The sequence below is a fragment of the Geotrypetes seraphini genome, chromosome 12 (genome assembly GCF_902459505.1).
Source record: "Geotrypetes seraphini chromosome 12, aGeoSer1.1, whole genome shotgun sequence".
In the NCBI taxonomy this organism is placed as follows: domain Eukaryota; kingdom Metazoa; phylum Chordata; class Amphibia; order Gymnophiona; family Dermophiidae; genus Geotrypetes; species Geotrypetes seraphini.
This window is the reverse complement of record NC_047095.1, coordinates 67810647-67825903: the sequence shown is the minus strand read 5'-3', so window position 1 is coordinate 67825903 and position 15257 is coordinate 67810647. Positions and strand designations below refer to the sequence as shown.

Below are 15257 nucleotides of genomic sequence, written 5' to 3'. Positions count from 1 at the left end.
GAGAAGTCCATAGGCCATTATTGAGATGTCTTGGGGAAATCCACTGCTTATTCCTAGGATAAGCAGCATAAAACCTGTTTTATTACTTGGGATCTTGGTTGGCCACTGTTGGAAAGTCTGTCACAGTATGGCAATTCTTCTGTTCTTATCTAGCTAGATCCCAAGTAGTAAAGTAAAACAGATTTTATGCTGCTTATCCTTGGAATAAGCAGTGGATTTCCCCAAGCTTGACAAATGCGCTCTGGATGTAATAAAGTAAATTGAATCATAGTCCGACCCGAAGCAGCAGGTAATTCTTCTCCATTCCTGCTTATCAGCCTTATGCCGGGAGCTAATAGCAATAGCTGCCTCTCCACTTTTGGAGGAATAGGCTCGGGTCTCAACCCTGAGCCAGAGTAATGCTAATAACTTCAATAAGCATCTGTTTAAGCCTCCCATAGTCTGGGAACATAATGTAAATTATTTTCATTGTCACAAATGATCACTCTGCTCCTTCCTAAAATCATAGTTCCTGATAAACTGTCTCGGCACTAATGAGGGCCGAATTATCACAAATCATACAGAGCTAAGGGCTCCTTTTACTAAGCTGCGTTAGGGCTTCAACGCGCGCTACATGGCCCCTCGCGCTAGACCTTAACACCAGCATTGAGCTGGCGTCAGTTCTAGCCGCGCACCTTCGTAAAAGGAGCCCCACGTGTCACAAGTGAACACTGACAGAGGCACTTCTGAAAGCGTTGGCAACATTCTCATAGCAGCTGATCCTACAGAGAGGTCACAACTCCCAAGCTTAAGTTTACACTTTCAGTATTTCAAATGCAAATCACTGGAGCCTGTAAAATGGAAAAGCAAAAACAACAAATCATTTTGATTAGTGTTTTATTTGTCAGACTTGGCTAACAGCAGTGAGGACTCAGCTTTACCATGACTGATCCTAGCTTTTTCCAGCTTAAGGGTATACTAACCCACAGCTGCTACTCAAGATGACAGTGCCTGGGATTTGTGTTCCCTATCCTAGGAAGAGGGGAAGGGCCATTCGCTGTCTCCTATAGTTTCCAGAATCACCACTCCAATGATCATAAACCACAGAGTTTGGAAATCTACATTTCCTATACAGAATGACAGGCTCGACACACAAATCCATGCATCTGTATACATTTTGGTAACTTGCCCCTTTTTTTCCCAATATGAAACTAAGCTTGCCACCTGTCCTCTCCACCCACTAACTCCCTTGGATCAAACCAGGCCAAGCAATTGCTCATTCCTTCCCTGTCCCAGTACATCACTTGGCCCTTTCATGTTATCACAAGATTAGGCTTACCACCTACCCCCTTTCTATCTTAGATCTGAAATGACCTACGCTTAATGGTGGAGATGAGAATGCATACCTTTTCTTCTGATTTTAGTACCATAATTGTGGTTTACCCCTGTGCAAAATAAGCTTTCCAGTGTACTTTGACATAACAAACACTTCAACAGCTGCAAAACAGTGTGGCTGACATCATAAATATAAGTCTGTGGCTAGACCAATCCAGTGAAGTGTCGGAGTGTGGCACTTACGATGAATCCCCAAGAAGTGAAACAAGCATCCCATTGTAATCACAGAATCTGGGTTCTCGATACAAGTGCTAAGTAAATATTTCTTTGCTTATTCTCTCAATGTTAATAAATAGGGTTAGCACTTCATTTAAGTTAGCATATTGTGAATTCAGGGACAGGATGACCCTTTTTGCAAGGTTAACCAGCACCATACAACATATGCAGCAGCTGACTATATACACAGTACTCTGCTAACTCCTGAGCCATACTGAGCTGAGCTTTCACCGACTTGCCCACCTCTGCTGTCAGTGTTTCTCTAGAACAATGGAATCTGCTTGGCCATCCCTTCTTCTCTGGAAAAAAAATTCTTATCTTTTCTTCAATTTAGTAAATGAGCTAAGGAGTTCTAATCCCAAGTCTGCTTGTGTTTAAGAGTGACTGAAGTACAAAGGCCAGTACAAGAGATGCCTGGCTGTACAAATGTCCTCTGTAGTCAAGACTTATTCAGGTCTTCCTCTTGACAGACATCTGTAGTGAGTACAGTTCAGTTTTGCTCATCCCATCAGGGCTGCATGGAAGCTTCAGCAAGGCAGGCTCACATAAGAAAGCCACTGAAAATAGCATTTGCACATGCGCACATTAGTCACTCAGGAGAATCAAGTCCTAGTCTCATAGGATGCATAAAAAGGGATTCTAGAAGTCCACTATTCAAAGGTAGGAAAGCAGCGACTGCACACTACCCAATAATAATTACCAGTACCATCTTGTTTGGTCTTTGCTGAGCAGGCTTGAGACATCGGGTGAAAGTGGAAAGGGACATAGTGGTCGCATGTACTAGTGCCCTGGGTTGGGAGATCCCCCTGCCACTACATTTTAATTTAGTAAAAAGTTTGTTTAGTGTTACAAAAAGTAAACTTCTGTGTTTACAAAAATATTACAGCAGGCCCAACCATTCCAAACCCAGCTGAGTTTCTTCAGTTGGTCAAGATCGCTGGGCCCATTCTTGCCCCCAGGCATATGGAGCATGCTTAAACTTAGTACATGGTACTTATAGTGGACGGACATGGTGCTTATTTGTCTGTCTCTTGCCCCAGTAACCGAGATGTGGACTCCTTCATGTCTGCTCTGCTACAGCACCTGCTGCATCCTCCTTTGGAGGTGGTTCCATGTAAATTGGAGTCACTGAAGGCAGCTTCTTCACCCTGGAATGAAAAAACAAAACCAAACTAAAACACCAAGCTTACTTTCCAGGGAATAGAGTAGAGTATGACGGCAGAAAAGGGCCATCGGCCCAACAAGTCTGCCCACTCGAAGAACCCTCCCTCTAAGAATTTCCCGGAGCGAACTCACTGCCAAGAACCCTTCCTCAACAAGAAGCCTCATTACAATATATATGTTATATAAATTCATAAGAAAAATAATATAAAATATGGTTTATATAAAATACATTATAGAGATATCAAGTGTATTGTTAAGATAATTGTATGGAAAATGTTATAACACTTGTTGATATGTGAAAAAATCAATAAAAAACTTAAATAAAAAAAAAAGAAGCCTCTTTTTAAGCATTTCCCCGGAGCGAACCTACATGTTTATCCCATCGTCCCTTGAAGTCGAGTGCGTTACTGGCCTCAACTTACATAAGGGAAAACCAAAAATTGTCCAGCTTTCACCTGCAAAATAAAATCAAAAGGACGGAAGTTTGGTCACCTCTGCTCAGCTCAATCAACATGGTCCTAGGTAGAGGGTTTACGCTCTCAACAAATACTACCGTGGGAATTTGCACAATTATAAATTAAAACAAATTTTGCGGTACAGCACCATTTTTATTGATGCACTTTGGCTGAGCCACTCATTTGCTATTTATACAGTCTATTTGCTATTCTTTTTGCATTTTGAATCCAAGTTTCTTTATAGTTTGATATACTGACCATTGACATGTATCTGGTCGGTTTAGAATGCTAAAAGTTTAAATTAAAACAAAAGTAAAATGGGACAATAACATTGACCTTGGACGAGGCATAGACAAAATGATACGAGAGGGACTGGGGAACATAAGAAATGCCTTCTCCGGATCAGACCTAGGTCCATCTAGTCCGGCGATGCGCACACGCGGAGGCCCATTTAGGTACTCCTTTATGGAGACCCGGTTTTCCCATATCCCTCAATATGATTAGCAAGTTAAAAAAAAAAAGAAAAGAATAAAAGAGGGGGGTGGGAAGGATAAGAAGGGAGGGTAAATTGCTTCTTAAAAGCAGTTCTCATTCATCATTAATTGGAAAGGGTCTTATATTGCAGTTTGGAAAGCGTCCTGAAATAGGAAGGTTTTACATTTTCGAGGTGGAGGTGTGATGGTAGAGCATTCCAAAGAACAGGGGCTGTTGCAGAAAAGATGGTGCTGCGAGGGTAGAAAAGTTCCTTGATTGAGGGAATAGTCAGCAGATTCTGATCGGCCGATCTCAGTGCCCGGGGGCATGCCCAGGGAATGAGATATTTATCTAGAAAGGCTGTGGAATGAGTGAGTTTGATTTTGAAGGCAAGGAGGAGTATTTTATATGTTGTTCAGTGGGAAATTGGAAACCAGTGGGCTTCACGAAGTAAGGGAGTGACATGGTCATATTTTTTTGCTTTGTAGATAAGTTTGATGACGGTGGTTTGGATTCATTGTAGTCGACAAGTTTCCTTTTGGTTAGTCCATGCTATAATGAGTTACAATAATCGATGTGCGAGATAACAGGGTTTGGATGGATTCCTGAGGGATAAAGGGATCATGGGATACTGAGAGAAGTGCTGGGATGTAACACAAGTATAGAAAGCCAACCAGGTCGTGCATGTGCAAGACCGGAGGGTTAGGACTTCGATGGGAAAATAGGACTTCAATGAGAAACCAAGATGGCAAGGGGGCCTCTTCTGGTGATTCAGACAGGTCGTGACCTGTTGGGCCGCCGCGGGGGCAGACTGCCGGGCGGGATGGACCTATGGTCTGACCCGGCGGAGGCACTGCTTATGTTCTTATAATCAGAGAATGGATTAGGGCAGGGGTGTCAATGTCCCTCCTCGAGGGCCGCAATCCAGTTGGGTTTTCAGGATTTCCCCAATGAATATGCATGAGATCTATTTGCATGCACTGCTTTCATTGTATGCTAATAGATCTCATGCATATTCATTGAGGAAATCCTGAAAACCCGACTGGATTGCGGCCCTCAAGGAGGGACTTTGACACCCCTGGATTAGGGTTTGAATAGAGGAGGATTCAAGAATGGAAGTTATAGAGCGAATTATGTTACTATGTAATTAGTTGGAGTTTGTAGAAGCATTTTTGGGTCAATGAATGCAACCAAACTTATCAGGAGAGAATTTTTCATCCACAGGAAGATCATGGAACTGCTGTTCTAAACCAGACACACTGAAAAAGAAATAATTCACTCCCTTCTTTGACCTTTTCATTAGGGAAATCACTTAAGATAACAGGCAGTACTCTAGAGACTGATTTTCTCATGGCCAGCTAATATGTGCCTTGCTGAAAAAAACAAAACAGGAAACCCCCCCCCCCAACGTTGTACGCATTCATCACCAACTCTAAACCAGCCACAAAAATACACTCAACATCCCAATTCTTTGTTAGAAAAATAGGACCTAATATGTTACAGTTTGAGGTTTACTCTTTTGGGCATTCTATGCAACTGTGCAACAAAGAATTTGTGCAGAATCTCCCTCCCCCTCCTCACAGAATTTAGGCAGCTGCTGGGATTGAAGAATATAAAAGCAGTGGGGCTCCTTACTAGTTTCTTTTTCCCAATTTCCTTTCTGCATTATCTTTTTTCAGTGTAGGGAATGCCTCAGCTCTCAGTTTGAGTCCTGCAGTGCATGAGTCTATGCTCACAAGTGAAAGGAGAGTTCAGCTGGCGAATACAGGCACTGCATTGTGAGCCCTGCGGAGTCTGAATTTGAGCTCGTCCGTGCACTAAAGAGGACACACTGCAGAGAGAGCAAAGCAAATGAATTGGTGAGCAGTCCTGGGGCTTTTACACTCCGATCCTGGCACCTTTGCCTGATGTCTACCCTTTTTTTTGGGGGGCGAGGGGTGTTGGTAGCTGAATTGGCGAGTACAATTTTCTCAGACAATGATCGAATTGAATTGATTCATCGAAGTGAATCGATTTGAATTGGCAAATTGGGCAGCACTGACTCTGTGAAAGTGCTGCCATTGTTACTGCCAGAATTAGCAGCTCCAAGTTTTCCCTCAGGCTCTACAGACTGAGAAAGTAAAATCTCCCAAAGCTAAGACCTAAAGTTGAAAGGGGATAGATTCCGTACAAACGTAAGGAAGTTCTTCACCCAGAGTGTGGTAGAAAACTGGAACGCTCTTCCGGAGGCTGTTATAGGGGAAAACACCCTCCAGGGATTCAAGACTCATTTAGAGCACTGGTCTTGACCTGAGGGCCACCGCGTGAGCGGACTGCTGGGCACGATGGATCACTGGTCTGACCCAGCAGTGGCAATTCTTATGACCTATCACTATGATTGTATTCCTAGGGGAATATTGCCCTAAGTCTTAATAATCCTACATATTTGAGAAGTAACATTTTTTTCCCTATTATATTTTAATTCATTATGGCTCAAGGAGAGCAGTTATATTGCCCCAGGTTTAAATTTCTTGCAATAAAAAGCAGTAGGAGGTTACAGAGACCTCCTTGGCCAGAGGAAAAGTGGGCTTTCTACAGGCTCCGACACAAGTTATCTGGCGATTATCTACATAAGCTTTCAGACCATACAGGTCCTTTCTTAGGATGTGAAATTATAATTTAAACAAAAATATTTTGCTAGACAAAAATAAAATGTGTTAACATCAAAGTAGCCAGATACAGCCAAAACTTTAGTAACAATAACAAATGTTTAACGATGAACACTTTCGAAAGTACATGACTATGCTTTAGATCTGAACACAAGCACGCTGCTTTCGCTTTGATTCTGTCATGAGGTCAAATTCTTGGTCTATGTGCCATTAGCTTTTCAGGATCTCCGAGGCACGTGGTCCCTCAGTCTGCAGGAAAGGTGCTCAAGTCTACCTACGGTACTCACGAATAAGGCGAGGCAGGCACACCGACTACAAGGAGGTGGTTCTTCTTTCGGAAGAGGCGCCAAAGTCCCTTGTGGTTCCCACGGACATCCAGGTCCCAGATGTGCAGGCACTAAGAAGGGAAACAGCAAAGCACATCTGTAAAACATCAGTCCTGAGACAGGCACGAGTCAGAAGAGCAAGCTTCACAGGAGCAGAAACTCAACTGAATTGGGCAGGTGTTTTCAACCAGTAAATGGCTAGTCATCAAGAGTAGGGTGGGTTTTCTGAGTCTATTGATATATTTTGCCTAAGCAGCCTTTAATTCATTCAGGCTTTGAGTGAAAGGACTAGAATATATCTTCCTAACTTCAGACACCAAAAGTCACCTTAACATCCCAATGAAAAGTCTTAAGAGACTGAAGTTGCCCCAGAACAGAGGACCAGGTTTGAGAGGGCCAGTCCACTATTAGCGGAGCTGCACTGGTTGCCAGTTAAGAGCAGAATCCAATTTAACCTCGCAGGTATAGGAAAAACTTAACTGGGCTAACATTGGCCATTCAGGTCACACATTCCTTCCTCAACTCAAGAATGACCTAGTGCTACAAACTGCCTCTTCCCTCTCCAGGTCAAATCCAGAAAAAAATAAAAATAAAGATCGCTGAGTCTACATTCAAGTTCCAAGGTCTCAAGGTTTGGAATTGCCTTCCAGCATGCTTATGACAGATCCCTTCCTACCTTCAGTTCAGGAAATCACTAAAGACACATCAATTCTCACTGTAACTCAAGACATGAACTCTATAACTGATCCTTGATGTTACTGTTATAAATCCTTATTAATCTCATGTAAGCCACAATGATTTCTTTGCTGATAATTGCAGGTATAAGAAGCAGTATGGTATGGTATGATTAACTTTTTAAAAAGTATTAATATTCTACATTTCTTTTATACTAAACAACTAGCAACCATGCTGCTTTCCTACAGGTGGAATGGTCCGACTGCTGCTCCAAAGAATAAGCTAACTTTATATCTAAAGCTAGTCAAACAGTGAATCAGACTCCCAAAATAGAGAGCTGAACAGGGTCGTCTGGAATCCAGGAGTCCGCAGGGTTGAAAGCAGTTCCTGTGGGGCTCATGCAGGAGTATAGCTGCTGGCTCCCTTCTTAATTCTGCAGACACTCTCTAACAGGCCAAGGGCAGTGGTTCCTACACGCTGTTGGCAGCTGATCCAGAAGCCTTCCCTCAGACATGTTTGCATCAGAGGAAAGGCATTCTGGTCAGCTGACGGCAGCGTGTAGGAATCGTTGCCCACGACTTGTTGAAGCGATATGCCAGTAAGAAATGCTGCTTGACAGAGGAGAGGAGAACTGACTTCAGAAAGCGTGAATGGAAGAGAGAAAGAATGATTGGACATGGGTGTGGAGTGGGAGGGAAAGAGATGGTGTACATGGGGAAAGGGAGAATTGTTGGTCATGGGGACAGTGGGGAAGGGAGAGAGAAAGAGCTGTTGTACAATGGAGGGAGAGAATTGTTGGACATGGTGGAGAGAAGGGATTGAGAGATGAGGGAGAAATATTAGCTGTTGTGGTGGAGGGAAGGAGATGGAAAGGAATGCAATAGGGAGAAATGGTGGTGGAGAGATGCAGTATGGTGATGGAGAGGGGTGATAGAAAAAATGTTGAGCATGGAGCTGGTAGGAAGGGGTGAAAGATGCTGCATGGGGGTGAGGGGATGACACAGGGAGAAATGCTCAACATAGCTTTAGAAGGGGGAGGGAGAGATGCACTCTGAATCCAATCTCTCTCTTCCCACTCCTTATGCAGCAAGAGAGGGAGACCGAGATGGAGGACATGGAGTGAAGTGGAGAGGAAGAAATGCTGGGAAATGAGGGAGATGTTGGATCTAGGGACAGAAGGGCATTAGGATGCTGTACAATGGGAGGGAGGGAGAAATGCTGGACCACTGCAGGAGGGACAGAAAAAAGAATGAAGGAACAGGAGGATGTTGATGTGTGCGTGTGTGTGTGTGTGGGGGGGGGGGGGGAGTAGAATAGAAAAGTAAATGTTCAGATGACAAAAGGTAAACACCCCCCCCCCCACACACACACTTTATTCTGAATTTATTGACCAATATGTTAGTTTGGGGAAATGTGTATAGCAGATGTCTTTGTATTGTGTTTAATAGAAAATGAAATGTATTTCTATTTTTATTTCTCCAGTGTTGAAATACCTGAGTTTAATTTCTTGGAGTTCCCTGTTCAATTTTGTCTACATATTTTTGTTCCTTTGTTCTATATTTGGCGAGATATGCACGGGAAGGAGGAAGAAATCCTGTTGAGCAAGAGGCTCCTCCTAATTCCCATGGTTGATTGGATCATTGTCCTCACAAGAACCAATTGGTCACAGAAGGGGGAACAGTAGCAGCAGAAGGCCTTTCATTCTGCAATTCACTGCCTCCCAACTGTGATTTGATCCCCTTCCTATCTACTCCTCTTTCCTGTTAGAGACTCTTGCAGTGAGCTGGCTCTAGTGGCTGCAGCCCCCTTCACTGTTCCTGTTCTCCTAGTTTATCTGACACATCGAGGGCTCTTTACAAGAGCTGAATGGGAGAAGTCATGAGAGGCAAAACACACAATAGGAAAGAGGCAAAATTTTCTGTTTCATACACAATACTGAGACCAGCCATCAAGAACAGAATGTGAGTAGAGCAGCTGGTAATGACCATGACAGACACCTTTGCCAGTTGAGTCCAAGTGGTAAAATCTGCTTCTTGATTCATTCGGATGAACATCACATAAGTTTTGCCCTCTGTGTCTGGAATGAAGGAATCCTCACAAGGGTTTTTGCTATGATCCAAAAGTTTGGCCTCACTGAAACGAAGCACCAGAACTGTGAGCAGAAAGCATTGTACTGGGAAAGGAAAAAAAATCACCTCCAACAACTTATTTTATTTATTTAAAAATCTCTACACCGCTTCTATCCTACATGGCTTACAATCTTCACAAACACAATAAGGAGAAAGTTGATACAGGACAGTGACTGGGCTGATCTGACTGGAGGCAATGAAAGGAATTTACCATGCGTTTTAGTACACAAAGACCAGATTTACAAAAAGTGGGTACACTTCAGGTCTTGCCTAGTAAAGACCTTAGGCCAGGGGTGGGCAGCTCCAGTCTTTGAGGGCCGGAATCCAGTCGGGTTTTCAGGATTTCCCCAATGAATATACATTGAAAGCAGTGCATGCAAGTACATCTCATGCATATTCATTGGGGAAATCCTGAAAACCCGACTGGATTCCGGCCCTTGAGGACCAGAGTTGCCCACCCTTGCCTTAGGCAGACAAAGCTCATTTCATTACCATGCAACAACCATTAGGTATCTGCATGCTAACAATGACACTAACATTTTTGAAGAAGTACTATACCTCAGCAGCTGGTGAATTTCGACTTCGTAAGCATCCTTTCTCAAGCTTCGAGGAGGTTAAAAAAAAAAAAAAAAAAAAGCAAAGTATCACATTTAATTCAAATATCTTTTCCTCTACACTTAATCTGAGTATTGTCAAAGCAGCTGTAAATTTCATGGTACTAATAAAATTGATTTTGCACAGTCAGGATCCCTCACTCGCCAACACACAAGCTGCCCCACACACATAAAAAGGGAATGAGCTGAGCATGAGCAATCACAAGTTACTCAACTGGGTGCAATGTCAGCACCGTTTTGCAGGTTTGCTCACTCCCAGAAGTATCAAATAGAGATATCTTTGCCTACATAGCTAATAACTTGAAGGACTTGCAAATTTCAGCCATATTCTGTTTCTCTTCATGGCTCTAACTCAGGGGTGTCAAAGTCCCTCCTCGAGGGCCACAATCCAGTTAGGTATTCAGGGTTTCCCTAATGAATATGCATGAGATCTATTTGCATGTACTGCTTTCACTGTATGCTAATAGATCTCATGCATATTCATTGGGGAAATCCTGAAAACCCGACTGGATTGCGGCCCTCGAGGAGGGGCTTTGACACCTCTGCTCTAACTTGACTCCCTGTCAAATTTCACCTCACCTACAAGTGCATGTACTCTGCACAACCACATTATTTCTCCTACATCAGGGGTGTTAAAGTCCCTCCTCGAGGGCTGCAATCCAGTCGCTTTTCAGGATTTTCCCAATGAATATGCATGAGATCTATTTGCATGCACTGCTTTCAATGTATATTCATTGGGGAAATCCTGAAAACCCGATTGGATTGCGGCCCTCGAGGAGGGACTTTGACACCCCTGTCCTACATCCTTCATGACTTGTACACTTGCTAGGTAAGCTGCAATCTGTGCCCTTCTCCTAGGTACTTTCTCTCTTGCAGCACCATATGCGGTGCACAGTGATCCTTCTCTGGCCAAATATAAGTCCCAAACCACCACTTCTGAGGTTACTTTTAAATCCAAGAACACAGATTTTGTGATCATACCTTGTTCAAGTTAGAAAGGATTTATTGCAACAGCAGGTGACTGTGAGAAAATTATTTGCCTTGACTGTGCCTCAACCTTTTTGTTAACAACTTAGGTCAGGGGCTGCTTTAATGAATCTGCACAATGCTGCTTCACATTATAAAAAGGAAAGGGGACAACCAGCGGTAGCAGGAGGCTCTTAACCTCCATAAAGGGAGCACGTCTCAAACAAATGGTAACGGAGCCCACTAGGGCCCAGGCGATCCTCGACCTGGTACTCACCAACGGGGAAAGCATCTCAGAGGTCTCAGTAGGAGATACGCTAGCCTCCAGCGATCACAACATAGTATGGTTCAACCTTAGGAAAGGCTTCCCTAGATCAAACACGAAAACAAAGGTACTCAATTTCCGGGGCACAGACTTCGCACGCATGGGAGATTTCGTCCATCAGACGCTGCAGGACCAAGCGGAGACCGATGATGTAGAAGCTAAGTGGTTAACACTGAAATCAACCATACATGAAGCAACTAGCCGCTTCATAAAATCAGTAAATAAACGACAAAGAAACAATAAACCCCAATGGTTCACTGCGGAGATCTCGCACCTCATTAAGGAGAAGAAAAAAGCGTTTCTCTCCTACAAGCGCACGGAGAAAAGAGAGGCAAAAGTAGAATATAGGACCAGGTCTACAGCGGTCAAAATGGCAGTTAGGGAGGCAAAACTTCGAGTGGAAGAAATTCTGGCAAAAAACATTAAAAAGGGGGACAAATCCTTCTTCAGGTATATTAGTGACAGAAAAAGGAACACAAGTGGGATAGTACACCTCAGAAGACCGGACGGAAGTTACGTGGATGCAGATTCCGATAAAGCCGAACTACTGAATGAATACTTCTGCTCAGTCTTCACCTGTGAGGCACCGGGACACGGTCCGCAGTTGAAGGCAACACAAAGCACAGAAGACCTGTTTCAGAATTTTGAGTTCACACCAGGTGAAGTTTACAGTGAACTGGCAAGACTCAAGGTGAACAAAGCCATGGGACCAGACAATTTGCACCCAAGAGTGCTCAGAGAATTGAGCGATGTCCTGGTGAAACCGTTGGCTGAGCTATTCAATCTCTCCCTAAGTAAGGGGAAAGTTCCCCTGGACTGGAAATTAGCTAATGTCGTTCCTCTGCATAAAAAGGGTTGCAGGGCAGAGGCTGCGAATTATAGACCGATGAGTCTCACATCAATAGTGTGCAAGCTCATGGAAACACTAATTAAAAGCAAATTGGACACGATCTTGAATGAAGGGAATCTTCGGGATCCCAGTCAGCATGGATTCACCAAGGGTAGGTCCTGCCAATCCAATCTCATCAGCTTCTTTGACTGAGTAACAAGAAAGTTGGACTTGGGAGAGTCTTTGGACATCGTGTACCTGGACTTCAGTAAAGCTTTTGACAGTGTCCCACACTGCAGGCTGCTAAGCAAGATGGAATCGATGGGGTTAGGAGAGACACTAACTGCATGGGTCAATGATTGGCTGAGTGGCAGACTTCAGAGGGTGGTGGTTAATGGTACCCTCTCTAAAACATCGGAGGTGACCAGTGCAGTGCCGCAGGGCTCGGTCCTGGGTCCACTCCTTTTCAACATATTCATAGGGGATCTGACTCAAGGGCTTCAAGGTAAAATAACACTATTCGCCGATGACGCCAAACTATGTAATATAGTAAGTGAATGCAGTTTACAGAATTATATGGCGCAGGACCTGCTTACGTTGGAAAGTTGGTCCTCAACCTGGCAGCTAGGCTTCAATGCTAAGAAATGTAAGGTCATGCACCTCGGAAGCGGAAATCCATGCAGGACGTACTTCTTGAACGGAGAAACTTTAACTAGGACTTCAGCAGAACGAGATTTAGGAGTAATCATCAGTGCAGACATGAAAACTGCCAATCAAGTGGAGAAGGCTTCATCTAAGGCAAGGCAGATATTGGGTTGTATCAATAGAAGTTTCGTCAGCCGAAAGCCTGAAGTCATAATGCCGTTGTACAGGGCCATGGTGAGACCTCATCTGAAGTACTGTGTGCAATTCTGGAGGCCACATTACAGCAAAGATGTGCGCAGAATTGAATCGGTTCAACGGACGGCTGCCAGGATGATCTCGGGGCTCAAGGGTCTCTCGTACGAAGAGAAACTGAACAAATTGCAGCTCTACACTCTCGAGGAACGTAGGGAGAGGGGAGACATTATCGAAACATTTAAGTACCTCACGGGACGTGTCGAAGTGGAAGATGATATTTTCTTTCTCAAGGGACCCTCGGCCACAAGAGGGCACCCGCTCAAACTCAGGGGCGGAAAATTTCATGGCGACACCAGAAAGTATTTCTTCACAGAGAGAGTGGTTGATCATTGGAACAAGCTTCCAGTGCAGGTGATCGAGGCAGACAGCGTGCCAGACTTTAAGAATAAATGGGATACCCATGTGGGATCCCTACGAGGGTCAAGATAAGGAAATTGGGTCATTAGGGCATAGACAGGGGGTGGGTAAGCAGAGTGGGCAGACTTGATGGGCTGTAGCCCTTTTTTGCCGTCATCTTCTATGTATGTTTCTATAATTCAGATGTTCAAATACTTGAAAGGTATTAATGTAGAACAAAACCTATTCCAGAGAAAGGAAAATGGTAAAATCTTCTTTACAGAGAGGGTGGCTGACGTGTGGAATGCGCTCCCGAGGGAGGTGGTAGAAAAGAAAACGGTGACAGAATTCAAACAAGCGTGGAATAAACACAGAGGATCTCTAATCAGAAAATAATGGGTATACATTGAAGGAACTGGGCAGGCTTGCACGGCCTGTGTCCTGTATATGGACATTCAGTTTAGGATGGGCTGGGGAGGGCTTCGATGGCTGGGATGGTTAAGATGGGACTGGAGTGAGCTTTGATGGAGACTCCAGTAGATGGAACCTAAGCACACGACTGGGCAGGGCTCTGGATTTCTGGCCCAGAAATATCTAAGAAAAAGGACCATTTAAACTAAATAATTAATTTATGGAGCATGTAGGGTTGGGCAAATTGGATGGACCATTCAGGTCTTTATCTGTCATCATTTACTATGTTAAGAACATAAGAACTGTTGTACTGGGACAGACCAAAGGTCCATCAAGCCCAGTATCCTGTTTCCAACAGTGGCCAACCCAGGTCCCAAGTCCCTAGCTAGATCCCAAGTAGTAAAACAGATTCTATGCTGGTTATCCTAGGAATAAGCAGTGCTAGAAAATAAATCCTAAAATGATAAGAAAAAGACTGAGAATTTCCTGCTTGTAATTCCACACTGGAATTATTTGATTTCCTATTCCTATATTCTCTGAGTTTAAGTAAACAAAAAGTTAGACAAGCCAACGTCTGTTTTGACACCAGTATTGAGTGCAGTATAATTCTACATGATATGTATACTGTACATATATACCTTTCAACATTTTTAAGCTGCACACTGGGAATTGTGTTGAACTTGTGCTTTTTGAAGTAGGCTTCCTAAAAGGAGGGAAAAAGACAAGATTGTGAGGCAGTGTTAAATCCGTGCCTTAAGAAAACCCATACAGCAAAATTAAATCAAGGCATCTTCCTTGATGAGCTGGTTGGGCTGCAGAGAGAAAGTAATATATTTACCGTGTTAATATATGAAGTGATGGACTCAAATACAGCTCAATACAATTCCCAGACAGGATGAGCCTTCCGGATCCAGTCCGATGCACAAAATCTCACATCCTGCTATTGCAAATCTTTTTAAAATCACACTGCCCTGTCTGATGCGTTTCCTTCAGCTCTGCCATTGTTGCAATAAGCCCAACAGAATAAAATCATTGATCGATTCAGTACTATTATTCATCCAGAATTCCAGCCCTTTGAAAGAAGGTTTATGCAATAATGTAAAGAAGTTTTGTTTCTGTTGGAATAGGAGTAGCCTAATGGATAAAGCTGTGATCCTGGGGAACTGGGTTCAATTCCCACTGCTGCTTTTTGTGACCCCAGACAAGTCACTTAACCCTCTAAACTAAACTAAAACTTAGCTTTATATACCGGGTCATCAACCAGAGGAAGCTCGACTCGGTTAACAATAATTAATAAAAATATGCTAAAATTGCAAGGAGATTAATTTTCAAAATGTTTAGCAAATAGAAAAGTTTTTAAAGATTTGCAGAAGAATTGGAAAGGATTAGGACATCTCAAAGTTAAAGGAAGTTCA

At 43.4% G+C, this 15257-nt stretch overlaps 1 protein-coding gene across 3 annotated transcripts in view; it reads right to left on the bottom strand.

Moving 5' to 3' along the window:
- Window positions 1-859: 859 nt before the first annotated feature.
- The window catches only part of POMGNT1 (protein O-linked mannose N-acetylglucosaminyltransferase 1 (beta 1,2-)), a 93786-nt gene continuing 79388 nt past the window's right edge, over window positions 860-15257 (bottom strand). Inside the window, exons 17-22 of one of the 3 annotated variants that reach the window (XM_033916588.1) lie at window positions 14481-14545; window positions 10020-10064; window positions 9330-9465; window positions 6619-6728; window positions 3177-3209; window positions 860-2738 (exon numbers count right to left, since the gene is read on the bottom strand). In XM_033916588.1, the coding sequence (XP_033772479.1) occupies window positions 3206-3209; window positions 6619-6728; window positions 9330-9465; window positions 10020-10064; window positions 14481-14545 (360 nt within the window). In that variant the 3' untranslated portion in view covers window positions 860-2738; window positions 3177-3205. Of the gene's footprint in view, window positions 2739-3176; window positions 3210-6618; window positions 6729-9329; window positions 9466-10019; window positions 10065-14480; window positions 14546-15257 lie in introns of those variants that run through there. The other 2 variants (XM_033916587.1, XM_033916589.1) reach the window with 2 other exon arrangements.